Below are 20,603 nucleotides of genomic sequence, written 5' to 3'. Positions count from 1 at the left end.
CTCTCAGGAACGGGTACAGAGCTCCAGATTCAAAACCAAGGTGAACTGTTGCATCTTCTTGTGGAGACTCTGCTCCCCACCCCCCCCCACCCCCACCTGAGGTTTTGGGTCCTTACAGGTGCCCTCCAGGCAGTGATGGGGACGCACCTGGCAGGTGTTCACACTCACAGCTTCCCTCAACTCAGCACTAGACCCATGAGGTCTGAACTGTTCTCAGGGTCTCTTTCTCTCCAGAGCCCCCACAGCCTGGTGACCTCATCTGGCCCAGGGGTTGGGGGATGGGAGGCGGGGGCCAGGACAGTGAGAGCAGGACACTTTCTGCTTTTAGTGTGGGTTCCTGGGGTTTGAACAAAAAGCCAAGGTTCAGCCTCACTTGGAAACTGCTCCCATCCCTTATCCCCCAACCTCCGTCCCTGGAGACGTCTCTGGTCCCAGGCCCTCAGAGCACAGGGCAAGACTTCGTGGATGTTGTTAGAAGCCCTGCAGAACATTCTGGGTAATATAGGGGCTGGAGCAGGTGCTTGGAACCATGTTTCCCCATCAGGCAGCCATAATACCGTGGTTGACCTTGGCAGGACTGCCAAGGACAAATCCAGGAGAGGCAGGGTAGTGGGGCTGGAAGTGGGGCGTCAACCTAGATAGCAGCGGGTTTTGAGGGCAGCATGATGCCAGGGCTCAAAGACATCCCCTCCTGCACTCCCCTCCCCACCCCCAAAGTGTGGCCTGGTTAGGTAGAAACCCAAGCAGGCTGCCTCGGTCAAAGAGAGGAAATCCACATCCTCCCCCATCTGATCATCCTGAGACCTGCCCCCAAGCCAGCCACTGCCCCGGGCGCCGACCACTTCCCCAGTCACTGGGAGAGCAGAGAGCCACGGCAGCTGCCACCAGGGCTCTGCCTCTGGATTGCAAGGTCCAGCGGAGAGGCTGCAGTTGGCAAGTCAGCTTACCAGCTGTGTGACCTTGGTCTAGCTACTTAGCCTCTCTGGGCCTGTTTATTCCTGTAGAAAATGGAGAAAAGTTTTGGGATCAGTAAGTAAAAGAACACTTACAAAGTGCTTGTTGGCACAGAGTAGGAACTCAAAAGACAGTTGCTAATGTTTTCCCAAGCTGAGAGCATCAGCCATTAATCTTCTAGGGATTGCAGGGCCCCTGGGGAATCTGAGAAAGCCTGCAGTGTCTCCCCAGAAAAGTGTAGATCTACACAGACAACGCGATTTCCGGGGCTCCGAGCTGTGTGGCTGGTGTCCTTGGAGGTAGCCCAAGCGTTCATCACTAGTGTTATCAGCCTGGCACAGGCTCCCTTCCAGAGCCTGGGCCCCGGGCTCCAGGTGCGGGCAGCCAGCCCCAGTGTGCATCTCGGGCACCTCCCCGAGCCCTGGGCCGGCTCCACAGGGAAAGCACGGCTTGCAGACTCTGGTGGGGTCGCTCCAGCTGCAGCTGGGCTTTGCAGACAGCTCTGGCACTCTCTGCGGTCGCCCAGCCCCAGGCAGGCCCCGCTTTCCTTCCCAGGCAGCCTCGGAGCTGCCCACCGCCGGGCTGCTGGCGGCTGACAAATCAGAGCCCGGAGCTCCAGCAGATGATGTCAGGGGGCTTCTTTGAAATCCTCCCGTGGACCGATTCCCCGGGGTGCCAAACCCCAGCCTCCTGCTGACTTCACGGTTCCATCCGGGGACTGACCCAGAACACAGAAACTCAATCCTGACCTTCTCTCCTCCTGCCCCATCTTATTAGCATACGCACAGCCCCACAGCCCTGCATTCTGGAGCCTGGTGAGAATGACTCGGGGTGGGCGGAGGGCAGGACTGGGGGTGGGGGGAAAGCACCCACAGCAAATTTTTTTCAGGTCTCTCTCCCACCCCGTGTGGTTTCTTGTCTCCTCCCATCCCTCAAGTTACATGCAATTCACGAGTTTGGTTATTCTGCACAAGCCTGAGAATCTGAAGTTAGATAAATATAAATAAATCAGCAGACCTTTCACTCTGGAGCCCTCTTGCAATCACATCTGCCCCCTTGGCTCTAAGTACTTTACGAGGAAGCACACAGGGTCTGAGTGGTGAGCCACGATTGCCTCGGCTTGGGGAAGATTTACTGTTCAATGTAAAGCTCAACCAAGATGGAAGCAGAAGGCCTTCCAGCGCCCACAGGGCCTCTCAAGGTGGGTGGCTTATCCGGCCCTAAATAACCATAGCTGGGCTTCCCGAAGCATGGCCCCTCCAGACCTAGCACATTCAGCTTGATTCTGGGGGCTGTTTCAGAAAATAAAAAGCATCACTAACTGGCTCTTGGGAGAATGCCCTTTGTTTTTAAGGCACCGCTCTCCCTGGCAAACTGGGATCTCAGTGTTGGAGGGACAATTCGTCATCACAGAGGGATGAAGGGACCAGGACCCCCACCGCGGACCCCCCGCCCCCCACCTCCCTGAGCTTTGTGGTGCTCATTTGACTTCTCAGGGTCAAAATGCTGCAGGATCCACAGCGTTTGTTTTTTAGACTGAGATATTTATCAAAAGCTTGTGTACTCGTTATTCGTATCTTGAATATGCGGCAAAAACCTGGCAGATCAACTCATGCCCACGGTGTTTAAGACCAAGGGCTGTTCCTGCATCTGTTAGGAATTGCTTCAAGCTATAACCAAAGACTGAAATAACAGCCGTTGAACACAAGATAAAAATTTATTTCTGTCTTATGCAAATAAAACCTGAGCGTAGTCCTGGGCTCCAACGTGCCATCTGTAACTCGGACTCCTTTTCTCTTTCTGCTCCACCATCTTCTGTGCAGTTTCCATTCTCAAGGTCACCTCAAGATCCAGTATGACTGCTACAGCTCCAGCCATCACATCTGTATTCCAGGCAGGACACTAGAGGAAGGGCTGTTTGTCTGCTTTGTCTTTCCTCCAAACCTTGTCACCTTACATTTTCTTGATTACCCTAGGTGCAAGGGAGGCTGGGATATGTGGCCTTTTAGCCATACATAGTTTCCCAGAATAAAACAGGATTCTGTTGGTAAGGGTATTGGGTTGTCAACAAGCAATTGCTCTTATAGTTCCCATGAACCCACAGACCTGGAATTGAAGCCCAGCCTGCCACCTACCCGGTTATGAATATTCAGTATGGTGGCCTGCTTTGGCCACACGCTGTTGGGTCCATACTTGGAAAATCTGCATTAAGCGGTCGAGGAGGAGAGTAGCTCTAGAACCCATAGGGCCTTTGCTATCTGTTGGGGAGGGAAGCACAGCTCTCCTGCACATACCCACACCCCTCCAGCTCCTGGGCAGTGGGAGCACACCCCACAAAGACCCCCACCCGCTGAAACGGAAGATGAAGTAAGGCTGCGTGTATGAATGTAATGTGCAGAGATGCAGAGAGCCTGTGCGGGGGGAGCTGACTAAGGGGCCCTGGCCTCAGGGCTGGAGTTGGAGAGGTAGGGGCTCCCAAGTAGCCTGTGGAAGGACAGGCCCTTCCCAGAGTGGCTTGATAGCTTGTCACCCAAATCAGGACATATCTTAGCCAAAGAGGGAGCGGCCAGGAATTGCACCCAAAACCCCGGTACAAATCAGGTCTGTCCTGGGTAAGCGGGGATGTACGGCCTCCCTGCCTGCACCCCTATGCACAACTCAGGGCCTGACTTAAGCTTTCCAGAAGTGGTTTGCAGGTTACAGTGGCGGCAAGAGTGGAACGCCTCTGCAAATGATGAAATAATATGAATTTTTAAAAAAAGGCTGAAAACAAGGAAATGTCTCCATTTTAATGCAAGAAAAATAATAGCATGGCACGTTTCCCCTTCCGCCCCAACTGTCCTGCCTGGGGAACGTGTATTTGGAGCGTCCCAAGGGCTGGTGGGTGCCCTGGCGTTCAGGGTCCCTGCCCCAAGGGTAGCACCCCTGTTCCATGCGTTACATTCATCCGCTGCTCAGGCTTCCGCGGGGCCGCTGGCCTCGGGCCTGGCGTCGTGTCCATCGTGGGGCCCGGCCTCCCTGCTGACTCCGTAGGGCAGGACCACTCGGCCAGGTCAGCCCTGGGGTGGGGGGGCCCTAAACCCGTCCCGCTCCCACCTGAGTGTCCACCCGCTCAGCTGCGTCTGCCCCGGGGCTCCCTGGCGGGGGAGCTCCCTGACCGGGTGGACGGAGGCCCCTCGCCCCCACGGCACTGGCCGCTGGGGTCCGGACACCCCCCGGGGCTGCGCTCAGACTCGGGGGCCGCCTCACAGCTGGTCCTCGTCCACCCAGACGGTCTTGCGCTGTTCCTCACTGATCTTGTCTTTGAGGACCCGGAGCAGCTCCTCCACGCTGCCCCACATGTCGGCCTCCACCGTGGCGTACAGGCAGGGCAGGGCCTCCAGCTCCTTCTCCTTCAGCCGGCACAGCCGTAGGAATTCCTCCTCCGTCTCCGGCCGGGGCAGCATCTTCCTGTGGACAGGGGTGGGGGGACACGGGGGCTGTGGGAGCCGCGTGGGAGCCCAGGCGCGGGGAGACTTGGGGTGGGGCTGGGAGGGCGCTGTGCCACCTGACCCCTGCCCGCCCCCCGGCTGTCACCTGCCACGCCGGGTCTCCCTGGTGCCCACCGCCTTCCAGCACAGGGCTGTGCGGCTGGCGGGGCCCGGGGTGGGGGGGGACCCTGCTACTCTGGTCACTGGGGAAATCCGAAGAGGTGGGACTTAAAAAATCTTTTGTTTGGTTTACTTTTTTTTTTTTTTTTTTTTTAATTCTTCCATTTTCAGGGCTAGCTGATGGGGCAGGGGAGCTGTTACCCTCCTTGGTCTTAACTGTGGTACAATGCGTGTAAAAGTCCCCAGCCTGACGGTCTTTAAGAGTACAGTTCAGTCATGGTAAGTTTATTCACCTCGTTGGGCCACTAACCTCTGGTACCTCTTCATCCTGTAAAGCTGAAACCCATACCGACAAACACGCTCATTCCCCGTCCGCCATCCCCGGTCCCTAGCGCCACCATCTACTCTCTGTGAATCCGTCTCCTCCAGGGGCCTCACGGATGCTGAATCATACGGTATTTGTCCTTCTGTGTCTGGCTGATTTCGCCGAGCCTCATCTCTTCAAGCTTCATCCAGGTGGCAGCAGGTGCCAGCATGTTCTTCCTTTCCAAGGCTGAGTCATAGTCCAGTGCACGGATGGACCACCTTCTGTTTGTCCATCCATTGATGGACACTTGGGCAGCTTCCGCCTTTGGACATTTGGGAATAAGGCTGCCTTGACTGTGGGTGAGCAGTTATCTTTTTGAGACGATGCTTTGGATTCTTCTGGGCAGATGTCCTGGGGTGGAACCGCTGGATCACACGGCCATTCTGTGCGGACCCTCTGTCTTCCACAGCGGCTGCGTGGTTTCACGTCCCCGCCTGCGGTGCGCTAGGCTTCTCCCCATCCTCACCACCACATGGGCGTTTATGGGTTTTGGACAGCAGCCATCAGAATGCGTGTGCAGTGGTGGGGTGGGGAGTTTTGTCGTTTGCTCATTCATGGGTTCCCTGGTGCCAAGCACTTAAACAGGTGCCCAGTAAAGATCTGGTGAAAGAGGCGAGTGGCCTAACCTCTCTTCCTCTCCCTTGTAGCTGTCTATAGGAGAGGTGAGGTCAGGGATAGTGCCACGTAGTGGCCAGGCCCCAAACCCCACAGCCAACCTTGCAACAAACACCACAGGCTTGACCTTGAATACAGATTCAGACCTTTCCTTGCCACCTGCCAGATAGGATCTGGGTCTTGGCTCTTGCTCAGGGGTGGTCCCAACCACACAGCAGCTGGAGGGAGCCTTCTACGTCCTGTTGGATCATGTCCCTTGGCGTGGTCTGGACCCCTCAGCTGCACGGTCACTGACCTCACACTGCCCACCACACCGCCTCCTGCAGCTGTCCCCGCCCCAAAGTCTGGGTCCTTCTCTGCCAGCACCTGCTCGGCTTGCCCTCACTGTTCTGGGGCTGCTCCCACATCAGCCTCCCTCCCCAGTCACCTGGGTCCTGCAGCCATCCCTCCCAGCACTTGTCCCCCCCGGACACGTTCTGTGTGTGTTACTGTCTCCGCTGCTAGAGGTTGGAGGTCGTGGCTGCCTTGGACTGCAGTCAGGCCCTCAATGAGGACTCCCTAATGGGGTGAGCAGGGGGACCCCGCAGCCAGTGGTTCTCAGTGGGGACCCCAGAGGTGTGTCAGGGAGAGGAGGGGTCTCAGAGCCCTACCTAAACCTCTTGATGTTCTTCTCTGACACCCGAATGAAGAGCACGATGGGGTAAATCCTGGACTTGATCAAGTCTCTGGTGCAGCTGATCCCGGCCTCCAGAAGACAGTGTTTGTCCTGCAATCACAGCAGTCAGCGGTCAGTAGCTCCTCCAGCCCCTCTGGGGAGCTGGGGCAGGGCCCGAGATGCAGGGCCAGGCTCTGCAGGTCAGGGACGGGGACGAGAGCCCCGAGTACCCCCAGCTGCACTGGGGAGAGACCCAAGGGGAAGCCCGACCTCTGTAGGACAAGTCCCTGCTCGCGTGGACACCTGGTTCCACAGTGCTGCACACAGCGGTGGGCAGCGGCAGAGCCGAGGCACCTAGCCTGAGGGGAGGCGGGCGGCATGAAAGGGTTTTAATCAAAATCAAAATCGGCTTCCAGAACACCTGCTGCTCCCCTCAGCTTACGAAGGTGTTCTTGGTACTGTCAAGGGTGGAAAACCCTCGAAAGGTGAGGTGGGGCTGGACAGTCCTGGGAGCATCTGCAAGGGTTCTCGGGCACCCATGAGCTCATCCCTTCTGAAGCAGGACAATCTCTGTTTTGCTGGAAGTGTCACTTCAAAAACAAACCCCCCAAAGCCCAAATGCTCTGCATTGAAAGAGAAGGTCAATACAGGGAAGTGTGTGTGTTCCTAAGTGTGCAGCTCAGTGAATTTCCACACCCTGAACATGCCCTCGTCCCTGTGCTCCTTCTGGTCACCGCGCTCGCTGGCTCCCTGCTGGCGTGGCCACTGCCCAGACTCCTCACGGCACAGATCCACTGGGCGGCTTCCCCTCTCCAGGGACAACCATCTCGGCTCGGCCCCCGCCCACTGATGCCCTGTCCACTCCAATATCAGAATTCCCTATAGCTGCTGTGGCCCAGACTTGAAAACCAAACCAACTGCTCCAGGCTGGCTAACAGCTCTGCCCATGTGTTCATCTGTGTGAGTGACAATGTGGGGTGGCGGATGGGGGGTGTTGGGTGGCAGATGAGGAGCTCCAGTGGGCACCTGCTCTGCCTACCCACCCCAAGGTCACCCAGGAGAGCTGACCCCCCCCCCCCACCAGGGCTGGCCTGATAGCTTTGTTTTGGAAAGGTCCCGGAAGGAGAAAGAACTCATTGCTTGCGGCTCACAAGGATCCCGTTGTCTGGCTCCAGAAGACTCTCCTGCGTTGCAGCCGATAACCCTTCTGCCACTCCATTTCCCCCATGACTCTTGTCGCCCATTTGCTCTCCCTGTCTCTCACCCTGATATATGCTCCCCTGCCTCTGGCCCTTGTTCTTGCAGCTAGGCACATGTATAGCCCTGAACGATGTGAATCAGAACACTAGTGCCAGGGAACCATCAGAAACAGAAGGTGGTTTCAAAATATAAATGTGCATGTTGGAGCCCAGAGAATGAGGGTATGTGGAGAGGTAACGTGGAGCAGAAGGCAAAAGGAAAAGAAGGAGGCTTGCCCACAGGGAGGTGAGAGCAACTCTGCACCCCACCCTTGTCTATGGCTGAGGTGGCCCCACAAAGACAACCAGTGGTGTCACCTGATCCAGCCCCCTGCCTCCCACCTCACCTTGGCGGCCACAGCTTCGATGTTGGCAGGAACAATACATTCGAAAGTGTTGGGGTTCTTCTCTCGGGAGTAGATGATGGTCTCTGTCTTTTGCTTTCTGAGGAACTCGTCTCTGGTGACAACATCTGAGGACAGAAGTTCAGTCCTGAGGGCAGCACAAAACTCCCCTTTCTGGGCTCAACAAAACTCCATGTTGATCCCCTCCTGGCCACGTTTAAACAAACCGTAGCTCCTCTACTAGACTGTGAGGCTTCTCAAGGGTAGGGTCAAGGTCGCAGTTCTTTACACTTTCCACAGCGGCCCACAGAAGAGCTGGTTGGTAAATTCTCAGCATTAAGTTTCACTGGACAAAGTAGCTCAGGCACTTAGGTGCAGTACTGGTGATGAAGGGTGTCCTGCTTTACTCATCAATCCATCTATCTACCTCGTCACCCATTCATCCATCCACCCATCCATTCATGCAACCATCCATCCATCCACCCATCTATCCTTCCCCATCCACACACGCACCCATGCATCCAACCATTCATCTATCCATCCATCCATGCAACCATCTACCCATCCATCTAACCATTCATCCATCCACCCATCCATCTACACATTCACCCCAACCATACATCCATCCCTCCATCCATCCATCTACTCATCTATCCATCCATTCACCCCCCCATCTATCCCTCCACCCATCCACCCAGTCATCTACCCATCCACCATTCATCTGCCTATCTACCCATCCACCTACCCATCCATTCATCCATCCCCCCACTCCATCCCTCCATCCATCAAGCTAATTTTTATTGAAATTTAACATTTATTGAAAATCTACTAAGGGCCAGCCAGAATAAAAACACAGCTGGTCTTGTACTTGAGAACCTATGACCTAGCTGGGGAGAAAAATGTGGGATACAGAAGACAATGAAACAATTTAGTAGGTGCAGTGATGGGTTATTTATTGTGGCAGGAGTGAGGAAATGTGGAGGGAATATGTAGGCTTCCTGGAGGAGGTATGTACTGGAGGCCCCACTCACTTGCTGGGTGACCACGTCTTTAATCTCTCTCTGTTTTTTTAAAGATTTTATTTATTCATGAGACACACACACACACACAGAGAGAGAGAGAGAGAGAGAGAGAGAGAGGCAGAGACACAGGCAGAGGGAGAAGCAGGCTCCATGCAGGGAACCCGATGTGGGACTCGATCCCGAGTCTCCAGGGTCACACCCTGGGCCAAAGGCAGGCACTAAACTGCTGAGCCACCCAGGGATCCAAACACATCTTTAATCTCTTGACCTCAGGTTCTCCATTTATGAAAGGAGGAGGGTGGAGTCAGCCTAGGCTAGCCGGGGAAGCCCACACTAGTCCTCAGTGTGCACTGGAAGTGAGTGGGAAGGGATCCGGGGAAGAGTCAGGAGGAAAGGAGCTGCAGTTGATTTCAGGGGAGGGAGGGAGCCTAGAGCGCCCACCCCACAAGGCCTACAGGCCCCCAAGGGGAAGACAGATCATGTTTGCAGAGTTTAGAGTGGCTGAGTGGGATTTCCATTTTTTTTTTTTTTTTAAGATTTTATTTATTTATTCATGAGAGAGAGAGAGAGAGAGAGAGAGGCAGAGACACAGGCAGAGGGAGAAGCAGGCATGTCCATGCAGGGAGCCCGACACGGAACTCGATCCCAGGTCTCCAGGATCACACCCTGGGCCGAAGGTAGCACTAAACCGCTGAGCCACCCGGGCTGCCCTGAGTGAGATTTCCTAATCAGGCTTTCTACCTAACCTCATATTGTCAGGGAGCCAGCTCAAAAATCCTTGGAACCCTAGGCAGGAGTAAAATCCTTTGCCCAGAGCCTCCCTGCAGGATGTGTGAGGCTCCCAGGGAGCCAAGCAGAGGAAGGGCATGAGGGTGCACATGCCTGAAAGGTTCCTGCACCTGAAGCTGGGCTATGGAGAGCTTTGGAAGTACTTGGACCCCGTGGAGAAGGGAGGTGGTTGCTGCAGTGGCTGCAGGAGCTGGCATTCAGCAAGCTGTGGGACTCATGTCTGTGCCCTGCCCACTCCACATGGGGGCTGAGAACCTGGAACCCATGGTACACTTGGTCCCAGGGTGGCCTCTGCCCATCTGTGAGCTTCAGACTTGTACAAGAAGGGGCCACCATTATCCTGGTTTTATAGGCAAGGAAACAGGTTGATAACTTACCCCAAATAAACAGCTAGGGAGTGGGCAGGGGTAGAACCAGAGCTGGAAGCCACTTGTCTCAAAGTACATGATCTTTCCCACCGACCATACTATTTGCTGAGGGCCTCCTAGAGGCCAGGGGCTGTAGAGGAGTGACACAGGGGGTGCGGCCTCTCACTACCCACGGAGCCGGGCATTCCGGGAGACCTCAGGTGCGTCGGTGCCAACACGCAGCAGAAGGCTGTGTGGGGAGCCATCTCTCAGGACTCAGCAGGTGAGTCTGCTCCTGCTCAGGTGTCATCCCACCCTGATGTTAGAGCTTACTGATAAACACAGGAGTGAACGCATACAAAATGTGCATCCTGGCCAGGGGCTATTCGGAAAGCTCCATACTATGGGTTCCCAGCCTGGCCCCTCACAAGAACCTCCGGGGGAGCTCTGCATAAAGGACTCCCAAAGGATATGGCCCCCCTGCTCACAGGGATGTTAGCAGCAGCAGGAGCCATCACACAGATGAATCTCAGAAACATTATGTGGGGTGAAGGGAGCCAGGTATACGTGATTTCAAGCTACATGGCTCCATTTGTAGAAAAGTCTAGAAAATGCAAACTGATGTGTTTTGGGAAGCTGTTCAACAGTGCCTGGGGCAGGCGGACGGAGGGGAGCCCAAGGGGGCACAATGTTCTGTCTCCTGGTTATGGCTGGGGTCACGGGGTGTAGACACCTGCCTGAACGCATTCAACCCCACACCCAAAATGGGAGTGGGTTGCTGAATGTGAATGGTACCTTAGAGGGCAAACTTAAAACTCTGACACCTCCACCTCATGTCCACTAGGATAACTACCATTAGGGCAAATGACAGGTGTTGGTGAGAGTGGGGACAAACTGGGCCCCTGTGTGTGCTTGTGGGAATGTGGAATGGTACAGCCTTGTTGCAGATGATGGTGGCAGTTTAAAATAAAAACAAAACACAACTTCTAGAATCACCGCGTGAGCCAGCAATCCCGCTGCTAGGTCTATCCGCAAAAGAACTGTAAGTGGGCACTTGAAGAGATCCTTGCTCACCCATGTTCATGGCAGCATTATTCACAACAGCCCAGAGGTGGAAGCACCCAACGTGTCCACAGACAGATGATGGATAAACACCGTGTGGCACACCCACGCCGTGGAATATCCACTTGGCCTTAACAAGGAAGGAAGTGCTGACACCTGCTACCACGGGGATGGACCTTGAGGACACTTTGTTGAGTGATAGAAGCCAGAGGCAAAGGGATAGACACCGTAGCCTGCACCCCCCGCCCCCGTGAGGTCCCCAGGGGGGCCCAATTTACAGGGGCGGACATTAGGTGGTGAGAGCCAGGGGCTGGGGTGAGGGATGAGTGTTTCACGGGAATAGAGTTTCAGTTGGGAAGACAAAAAAGTTCTGGAGATGAATGTGCTTGATACCCATGAACTGGATGCTTAGAAGTGGTTAAAGTGGTGAATTTTATGTTATGTATATTTTACTATAACAACAACAAAACTACCCTCCTCTGGACACCTGACATTTGGTTGGTATGGGCGGCCCTGCACGTCCACTATTTCAATACAGATGATGCTGAGGATGATTCTAGTTTGCAGCTGAGACTGGGACTCAGCCTCCTGTGTGTAGGGTGTACGATCATGGTTCCCCCTAACCACATCAAGGGCATGGAAGCCCCAGTGATGGATGGCTTGGCTCTGACCTAAGGGCCCAGAGTGGGGACCCCAGGTCATGTCTCCTAACTGACTATGTTCCCTTCGTCTTGAACCTTCGGTGTGAAAGGCAAAGGGAAGGCCAGCGTTCCCTGCTCTGGAGCCACAGTGAACTCAGCGAGGGCTGGCATGGCAACAGGGACTGAGACTCTCCCTCCCCATGCACACCAGGCCATGAGGGAGTGTGGCCCTTCCTGCTCTCCTGCCCGGCCACCTGATCTGATGGAGGAGGAGAAGGAGAGCAGGCATGGGCTCCTGGCCGGCGGGGCACACTCACCTGGCTTACACATGGTGAACTCCATTGCACCCCCAGAGTTGAGCAGCTTCTGGACCAGAGCCTTGGCCAGCATGGTGGGTGTGAAGAGGACCGGCCGGCGGCGCTCGCAGTAGAAGGCACGTACCAGGCTGTAGGGGATCAGGCTGAGGTTCTTGCTGAGCTCACTCTCTGGGTCCAGCTCTGCAAGAGGACAGGAAAGGGCTGGCTGTGAGACCCTGGCCTGCCCGTCAGGGTGTAGGGCACGGATGTCCTGGGAGCCTGGCTGGTCCCAAGGAGCCTGCAGGAACCAGGACACCCCTTTGGCCACCCAGGAATATTCACGCAGTAACCCATGGGCCGGGCCCTGTTCTGGGAGCTGGGGCCAGGGAGGTGGTGGCGGCAGGTGGCAGGTAAGCAGCATGTAGCAAGCCCCACTGCTCAATCTGGGCAGTAGGGCTGAGCTCTCAAGGAGGGGGCTGGAGCGGGATGGACAAGGATGGGTTTTCTGAGGACAGTCAGGGCCTGGGGCTGGTGTTTAGACACGGAGCCAGGTGCGGAGAGCTGGAGCTGGGCAGTGTGGGCAGAGGGGTGGGCGGGCAGGGGGTGAGAGAGGGGGTGGCAGGAGCTGATGGGGTGGCAGTAGGGGCCTGGGGCTTACTTTGGAAGCTCTGGGAAGCCACCAGGGCCAGAGGCAGGGAGTAATGTGGACTCCTTGCTGCCTTTTCAAGGCTGGTGTGTGGGGAGCAGAGCAGAGCCAGCCCCAGGCAGCTCCAGGAACTGCCTCCCCCAGGGACCAGCAGCCCCCTGACCCGGCTGTCGAAGGGCCAGTCTGGAGAGGAGCCCAGCACCTCTGACCACTGGTGTCCCGGGCCAGCCTGGCCCCATGAGGACAGCCGGGAGGGCTGGCTCGCCACCAGCAGGGGACTATACACCCAGTGACCCCTGGCGGGCTTGATAAATGGCAAGAAGCACGCTGTGGGGAGAAAAATCAATAAGTGAACACTTCACAGCAAACAGCTCCAATTAACACGGGCATCTGGGCTCAAACCAACTGCAGCAAGTGTTCGTTAGGGGTGAGCCTGGCGGGACGCCACCCCGCAAGGCTGTGTCTCCCAGCCGAGGCCAGGCAGGTCCCCTGGCAGCTCCTCCCAGGCCGGGACCCCTCTTTGGAGGGAGTGGGTGTTCCAGCTGCTCCAGTGGGGACCCATGTGACCTGCACAGCGCCCCCTGCAGCCTCCCAGCCAGGAGGAGGTGGGGAGGGGCCAGGCCATCAGCACCATACCTTCCTGCTTCTCGGTCAAGAGCTTGGTGGTGTCCAGTGACGACCGGGCCAGGCTCCCCAGCGGGCTCCCCGAGACTATACGGACTCGCTCGTTGCTGTTCATCCTCTTATATTTGTTCTCAGACCTGCTGACGAACTAGAGGACAGAGCAAGAGCCTTTGCTTCTAACCACACAGAGCTGCCTCTCAACCCAGACACAGACAGACCTCTGCTTAGACCCCAGCTCTGCCCCTGGGGGGCCGACTCAGTCCCCTCCCCTGGCCCCCTGCAAACACAGGAGGCACCTAGCAGGCCGAGAGGGTCCTCTGGCTGTTTGGGGAATCATTAGTAGGTAAGCAAGCAAACAAATGGCGACTCTCCTCCCTAACCATGCTTGAAGCCTGTTGAGGGGTGGGCTGTGGGTGGGGTGCATGGGGCGGCCTGGTCCGGATAGGCCCTCAACAAGTCCCTCTGGTAATCCCATGTGCATTCCTGGGGGGGGGGGGGCACGGGTGGAAGGTCCCTGGCAGGGAGCCCCCACTGGCAGGACAGCTCACAGTCTACCCACAGAACCCCCTGCCTCAGTATGCTCTGGGGGGGTGGGGGGCGGGTCCCTGCTCCCTTGGACAATTCAGAGCCGAGCCCTAGAGGGTGGAGAGGGATGCCCCAGTGATGGACACAGAATCCAAATTCCCACCTACTCCCTGGGCTATTCTGATCTTTCCTCTACACCCTCCTGCAGGAAAGAAAATCCAGGAGCTGAGATCATAGTCTGGCTCTGTGGTTAAGTGGCCCCCAGAGTGAGCCATCCAGAGATGCCCAAGGCTTCTGACTCTTGCATGACATGTGGCCAGTGACATGGGCAGTAGGAACAGCTCAGACTCATTAGGATTCCTCCTAACTCTGAGTTTCTTTCTGGCACCTGTCTGTATCTACCTAGTTTCAGGGTCACATCATTAGCCATTTCTCTGGGTTTCCTATGTTCTCTGGGAGGGGCGGAGTGACACACAAGCTTCCCTGGGGCCTGATTAGCACAGTACCAACACAGGAACGTCCTTGCAGGACCACACCTTAACATTACTCCCTTAGCTCTTGTCAGCAGGTAACAGAAGAAAGGGCCACACAGAATGCTTCTGCATTTCTGTGAAATCCCTTCTGAAGCTATCACCTACTATGCTATTCAATGTCCTTGTAAAATGATTCATGCAAAAAGAAAAATCCATTTTAGAATTAAATATAAGGGAAAATTTTTTCTGGTCCTAAAGAACTAAAATGTTTCTGTGGTCAGGGAAGGTTTAAAGAATCTATAGCATTTCCCTTTTTTCCTTGGCTGCCAGGATGCTCAGAGATAAATTTCATGCTCCATCGGAGAGATGCAACTGACCCGGACACCTACGGTGTTTGTTTTCTTCTCCTGATATACAGTTTCTGATCTTTCTACTAATACTTGAATAGCTAAGTTGTTTCAGTTCTTTCAGCCATAAATTCCTCAAATCTTTTTCTGAGAGCGATGTAGCTTCCAACAGGTGCAGAGACGGTCTACCGACCAGTGGCGGTGAGGGTAAAATGGGATGGGAATTGTGAAGCACCGTGAAAAGCTAGACGTGATGTACGGACACAAAGCAGTTATTTTGGCCAAGTCCTCTCTTCTTGGCAGCGAGCGGGCGGAGCCACAGCCCACGGTGATCGCAGTGGGCAGGCGCTCCGAGCGCTTTACCTGAAGGAGCTGCCCGAAAAGGAAACTTGCTCGCGAGAGGCGCGGACTGACCCGGGGGTCGCTGGAGGAAAGCGGCTCCTCAGGCTGCAGGGTGTTCTGAAACCAGTTAGCAGTAGGTCAGGCGCGCTGGGCGGGGCAGGCGCTCCCGCGTCCTCCAGCCCCCTCTGTGGAATCAAAGCGTTCCAGACGGGGAGCAAGCATGGGGGGTAAGAGGAGCCCCGAGATTTGTTCTAGCAGAGACCAGAGGTGCAGAGAGGGGAGGTCCCCGAGGGGCAGGCTCCTCCGTTCCCGAGGAACCAAGTCCCGCAATCCATCACCCTTGAGATTAGTGGCTCCCATGGGACCCCTCCCCAGACCTGCCCTGGGGGGTGCGATGGAGCCGGCAGGCCGCTGGGTGACCTACCCGGAGCGCCCTCAGGGTGTGGTGGGTTGTGTCCGCCTCTTCTCGGTTACCTCTGTGCATGAGGCGCTGCAGCTTGACCAGGAGGAGTTGCTGGGCTCTGGGGGGACGGGACGGGAGGGCAGAGCCTTAGGGCCGGGCCTGCCCCAGTGCACGGAGCACTCTGGGGTGCTGGGAGCACCCCAGGGAGGACATGGCGCCCGGCAGCTCAGCTTGAGTCCCGCAGCCAGTGCAGACTGCGGCAAAGTCACCCCTCTGGGCCCTGGTAGATGGGGGCTGCTGAGGCTGACCTCACGGGGCTGGCCTGGGCGGCAGCTGGACACCAGGTGCTTTACAGACGCCTGCCTGCCTGCCTAACCCGGGGAAGCCGGATGCGCTACTGCTATGCTGTCACATAAGATGTCAGGGAGGGGGCCTACGGCAAGGCAAGGGCTAGCACAGAGCTTAAAATCAAGAGCCCAGGATGCTCTGGTGATGCCCGAAAGAGGGTTTCCTCGGCACTAGTGATGTAACAGGACCCAAGGGAGCTATATCCCCGGGCAGGCAGGGGAGGCTTCAGGAGGAGGAGGGAATGGGCGGCTCGCTGGTCAGCAGGCGAAGGCTGCCCTATGAGCCCCTCTACGGGGCAGCGGCCCCCCCACCGTTCCCCGGCCTGGTGCCGGCTCTGGCCTCACCGGCTGTAGCTGGGTATGGTGCCCACATCCAGGTCATGGTCTGTGAAAGGGTCGACCCGTGCACACAGCCACTCATGCCTATCCTGGTACATGGTGTCACGGACGTGCACGATGTCATCGCACTTTAGAGACAGGGAGCAGGCGTCCAGCTGGCTGGAGATGTTCAGGTTGAGCCGGATGTAGAAGGAGTCCCCTGATGTGATCAGGCCCTCCTCCATGTCCTTCAGCAGCTTCCGGTACCCTGTGCAAGGAGAGAGGGTAAAGGAAGCTCGGGACGTCCATCAGTGGAGGGCCTCCTGCTGCCAAGAACCTCCAGGCGCAAATTCCCTCCTTGCCACCCCCCAGAGACACGCCTGTGTGGCATGTTCTTCTTGGGGCCCATGGGGACACTCCCAACAAGCCAGTAGCTGTGTCATGTGTGGGTTTTCCTCTTTGCCTTGGCTGCCCAGGAGCTCAGAGCTAAGTTTTGCACCAAGTTGCCTCAAGTCTAGGACCTCGGCTACGATCTCTACGCCTAGCTCACCACTGGGGGGTTTTCTTCCCTTTCATTGTTGCACGACTCATACACATGCATCGTTCTTACAAATGCATGCACCTGGCAAGTGCGCTTGGAGCCTCCCTCATGCCTCCTGGGTCAATACTGTTCCCCCCTGTGATTCCTCATGCTGGCACCACAGCATGTGCCACATGGCATGGAAATGGACGTGTCCTTCCATGTCTGGCTTCTGCTGGTCATGTTACATCTGTGACACTCGCCGCAACGCTGCCACATGGCATATGTGTCCCCTTTCATCACTGCGAGTGTGCCACGGGCACTCATTTACTGCTCCTCCTGTGTGCACACCTGTGCTCTTTCCAGGCTCTGGCTGCAATGGCTCGCTCTGCTGTGAACTTCCTCATAAGTGTCTTTGGTGCATGGACATGCATGCTCATTTTTTGGACTCTACTCACAGAAGTGGAATCACTAGGTCCCTGATTAGCTAGACATGTAGCTCTGTAGACAGTGCCCAGAGGTTTTCCAAAGTGGTAGGACCACGGCACGTGCTGTTTCAACCTTATTTAATACCATTGTCCTTTATAGCGTGAGTTTTTACAAATCCCTTTGGAAGGAAGTTGGGCATAAACCACAAATACAATAAATCCAGCAAACTGAATGTCTGTAGCATAAATCCATAACATAAATCCCCAAATCGGCCCCACATGCACAGAGCTGCATAAGACAGTGGAAGCTACAACTGTCCTAGAGCTGGACCCAGCATGTCCACGCCACACCCACCAGGCAGGCTGGAATCAGCAGGATTGTTTGATTAGTGTTCCTGGAGAAGTGTCGGACTCCTGGTTGGGTCCTTCCCACTCTCCTGCTCAGGGTTAACGCCCATCACTATCCAAGCTCTCTGCCCCTCAGAGAAAGGCCCACAGATGGGACCTGCTGGATAGGACCTTTCCTGAACTGGAATCCAGATCACAGGGCTACAACTCTGGGGACTCTGCTGGCCAGTGGCCAGTGGGCATGGTGCTGCCCAGAGACTGTCTGCTGAGCTGGAAAGCCAGGCTGGGAAGATGGGAGGAGCCTGCCTGCAATGAGGACGAAGTGGAGGAGGAGGAGGAGAAGGCTGGGCCTTGTGTGTAGGGACAGAGCATGACGATCGTCTTCCACACCAAATGACAGGGCACTGCCAGGAAGGAGGGCAGGCTAGCAGGCGGCAGTGGGGAGCGGCTAGAGAGAAAGTGGCTATTTATGCTCTGTTGAAACATTCATGAGCCCTAGTGGTTAAAAATAAGATCCAGCTGCAGAGATAATCATGCAGGAAAAAAACCCAGAGGTGAGAATGGGGCCTTAGACTTTGGGAAATGGAAGACAGAGCCTGCTGCTCACTGCCTGGGAGCTGCGGCTGAGAAAGAGAAGGGGCCAGATGGGAAGGGAGTGAGGCCTTCCGGGGATTGTTCTGGAGCCCAGCCACGGAGCAAAAGGCCTGGTCCAAGCTTTGGCTCAGCAGACCTGCTGGTGCGGGAGCGGCCAGCCCCGAGTCCCTGCCTGAGTCAGGACCAGGAAGTAAGCTTCAAGCTGGCAGGGGGAGGGGTGAGCCAGGCCAGGCAGGGAAGGGGCCGGCCGCACGTGGCCAGGCATGCCATCTACACCGAGGTGTGCCAGGGCAGGTGTGTGCTCACCTGTGCTCACATTCATCTGCCCTTCCCTGCCTGTTGTCCTGCCAGTCCCTCCTGACGGGGATGGGCCTGGCTTGTTCCTCCCACTGAAAAGGTGAGCCAGCAGAGGATGCTTGTCCCTGGTCCCACCCACATCTGGTGTCCTGCTGGCCGTGGCCGAGCGCATGTTTGAGTCTGGTGGCTTTACCTTCCTGGTTGACTTTGTAGTACAGTGTGACGGAGCCGCTGCACCTCTGGATGGTCCAGTGCACCTCCTCCTTTGTGCACGTATCCAAGGGGACCTTTTGTCTCTCGCCTTTGATGCAGCCTTCCAGCTAGATATCAAAGACACACTGCTCTTCCCGGCTCCATGGGCGGGCAGAGCTGCAGGGGTGAGGCCACCCCACAGGGAAACCAAAGCCTTTCTCCCCAAACAGTAACTAGCTCAATGTCGCTGAGAGCAAAGGAAGCATCCCATTTAAACTCATTTGCCTCCCCGTGCACTGGTGTGTGTACATGTGTGTGCATGTGCACGCACAGGCTCTAGACACACGAGTGACGGCCTTCAGATGGAAGGAGAGAGACTTAGGGCCAGGGGGCTGCTCCCTGCCTCCCTCCAGCTCCCTCCTCCAGGTGGGGGTGGGGGTGTGCCCTGTGCCAGGACATGTGCAGAGGAAGTAGGGGAAGACCCCGGGCACCCTGGCTGTGCCACCACCTCCTCCAGCCCCCGGCCCCTCACCAGTAGCAGCTGGTGGCCCTCATGGAGGCCAGCCTTCTCGGCCAGGGAGCCCGGCTTGACCGAGTGGACGAAACTCCCTCGTGCGTTGCCCCCGAGCAGGGTGAGCTGTGAGATGAGGCTGTCGCCGTTCAGTGTGGTGTACTGCATCGAGGGCCCGGGCCCCCGCACGTGCCCCACAGATGTGACAGATGGCCGGAAGGGTCTGGGTCAGGGAAGGAAACAGTGGTTAGGTGGCTGTGATTAGGACACCTGTTACCTGGCCATGCCATGGAGATCCCACCCCTGGGAGCTGCAAGAGCAGCCACCTGAGGTGAGAGCTTGCAACCTGCTCCTGCCGGGAAAGCACACAAGATGCTGTCCTCCAACCAGTGGCCGTGGCCACACTGTGCTTGCACCCTGGCTGACCACCCCTGTGGGCTGGGCCAACAAGGGCACACTGGCTGCTCTGTTCCTCCTCACACACCAGGTGGGCCGCTCTGGGCACAGACCACAGGGCTTCCCCCATCTCATGGGGGGCGCTGGGGCCAGTCGGACATCCAGTGCCACCCCCTTGCCTCTACCACACTGTGTGGTCCTGGGCAACCCCCATCCTCTCTGGACCTGATTGGGGGCGGGCAGTGGTTTCTGGTTCTGGGACACCGTGGTTCCTGATTCTAGAACATAGGGGAGGTGGATGGTCCCTTTTTGGGAGTTCTAGGGGGTGAATGGCCTTTACCCCACCATCCCTTCTCCCAACTCTGGCTCCCCTTTCCCACGACCATAGTACCTTTCTAGAGAGAACTTCCTAAACATGAGGTTGACTTGCTCCAGGTCATAGGCATCCAAGCCCTCGGACTGGTGGGAGGAGGAGGAGGAGTGGACAGATGGGGGTCCAAAGGAGGAGCGCTCATGACTGTCATCTGCAAAGGAGCCAGTGCACATGAGGACCAATCCCTGCCCCTCCCCACCGCCCTCCCAGGAGGTTCTCCTGCTGGGCCTGGGCCAGGAAGCTTCTAGAAGATGCTTTACACTGAATCTTCTTCTGCAGAGCCATCCCCTTGCCTCGGAGTCCCTTCTTAAGGGAAGTCTCACCAGCTATCTGCTTTTCAAGCCTCCTGTTTCTATACCTGGGAAAGGAGTCTGTACCAGCAGGCACCGGTTCTGCTTCTGAATTGGGGTCCATGTTTTCATCTTGGGACCACCTGAGGTCTTACCATCTGCCACTTTTGGGGATGTGGACTGGGGCAGGACCCAAAGAGCAGAGTCTGGACTGAGTATAGGAGCCCCCTCTTCCCAACTCAGCGGGAAGGACTCCGAGGACTTGGTGCAAAGACACCCACTCCACACGGCCCAGGTGCAGGGATGGAGGATGTGCAGACCCGGCTCTGGGCTGATAACAAAGGCTTCTCTGCAAAGGGAATTTGTCCTGACGCTGCAGAATGCCTTGGATGGCTGCCCAGAATTCTCTTTTGAGCTCTCCCCTTTCCAAAACTCCTTCAATTCTTCTCATTACCCAGCCTCTATTAGGTGCTAACCTCTCTTTAACACTTGATAGCTTCTGATGGTCCCCAATTAGGGAGAGCTGCTAATCCTTCATTTTATCTGCTGGCAGCCTGAGCTGCTGAGGGTGGAGGCAGAGTTGAGGGAACCCCGGGAATGAGAGGGCTGGCAGGCCACACCCGGGGAGTCTGGGCCAGCCCCGTGCTTCTAGCTCGGGAGGAACAGGGGCCACCCAAGGCACGGAGGCATCTCCAGGAGGCCTCTGAAC

The 20,603-nt window shown here is 56.5% G+C and overlaps 1 protein-coding gene across 6 annotated transcripts in view; it reads right to left on the bottom strand.

Moving 5' to 3' along the window:
• Nucleotides 1-3,718: 3,718 nt before the first annotated feature.
• CARD11 (caspase recruitment domain family member 11) overlaps nt 3,719-20,603 on the bottom strand; it is a 126,397-nt gene continuing 109,512 nt past the window's right edge. For 5 of the 6 annotated variants that reach the window (XM_038539600.1, XM_038539598.1, XM_038539602.1 and 2 more), the window contains 11 exons: nt 19,623-19,755; nt 18,857-19,058; nt 18,326-18,452; nt 15,973-16,213; nt 15,302-15,398; nt 14,899-14,994; nt 13,203-13,338; nt 11,942-12,121; nt 7,767-7,891; nt 6,177-6,292; nt 3,719-4,404 (listed from right to left, as the gene is read on the bottom strand). In XM_038539600.1, the coding sequence (XP_038395528.1) occupies nt 4,200-4,404; nt 6,177-6,292; nt 7,767-7,891; nt 11,942-12,121; nt 13,203-13,338; nt 14,899-14,994; nt 15,302-15,398; nt 15,973-16,213; nt 18,326-18,452; nt 18,857-19,058; nt 19,623-19,755 (1,658 nt within the window). In that variant the 3' untranslated portion in view covers nt 3,719-4,199. Of the gene's footprint in view, nt 4,405-4,625; nt 5,563-6,176; nt 6,293-7,766; nt 7,892-11,941; nt 12,122-13,202; nt 13,339-14,898; nt 14,995-15,301; nt 15,399-15,972; nt 16,214-18,325; nt 18,453-18,856; nt 19,059-19,622; nt 19,756-20,603 lie in introns of those variants that run through there. The other variant, XM_038539603.1, reaches the window with a different exon arrangement.

This window comes from Canis lupus, chromosome 6 (assembly GCF_011100685.1).
Source record: "Canis lupus familiaris isolate Mischka breed German Shepherd chromosome 6, alternate assembly UU_Cfam_GSD_1.0, whole genome shotgun sequence".
In the NCBI taxonomy this organism is placed as follows: domain Eukaryota; kingdom Metazoa; phylum Chordata; class Mammalia; order Carnivora; family Canidae; genus Canis; species Canis lupus.
This window is presented reverse-complemented; position numbering and strand designations above follow the sequence as displayed.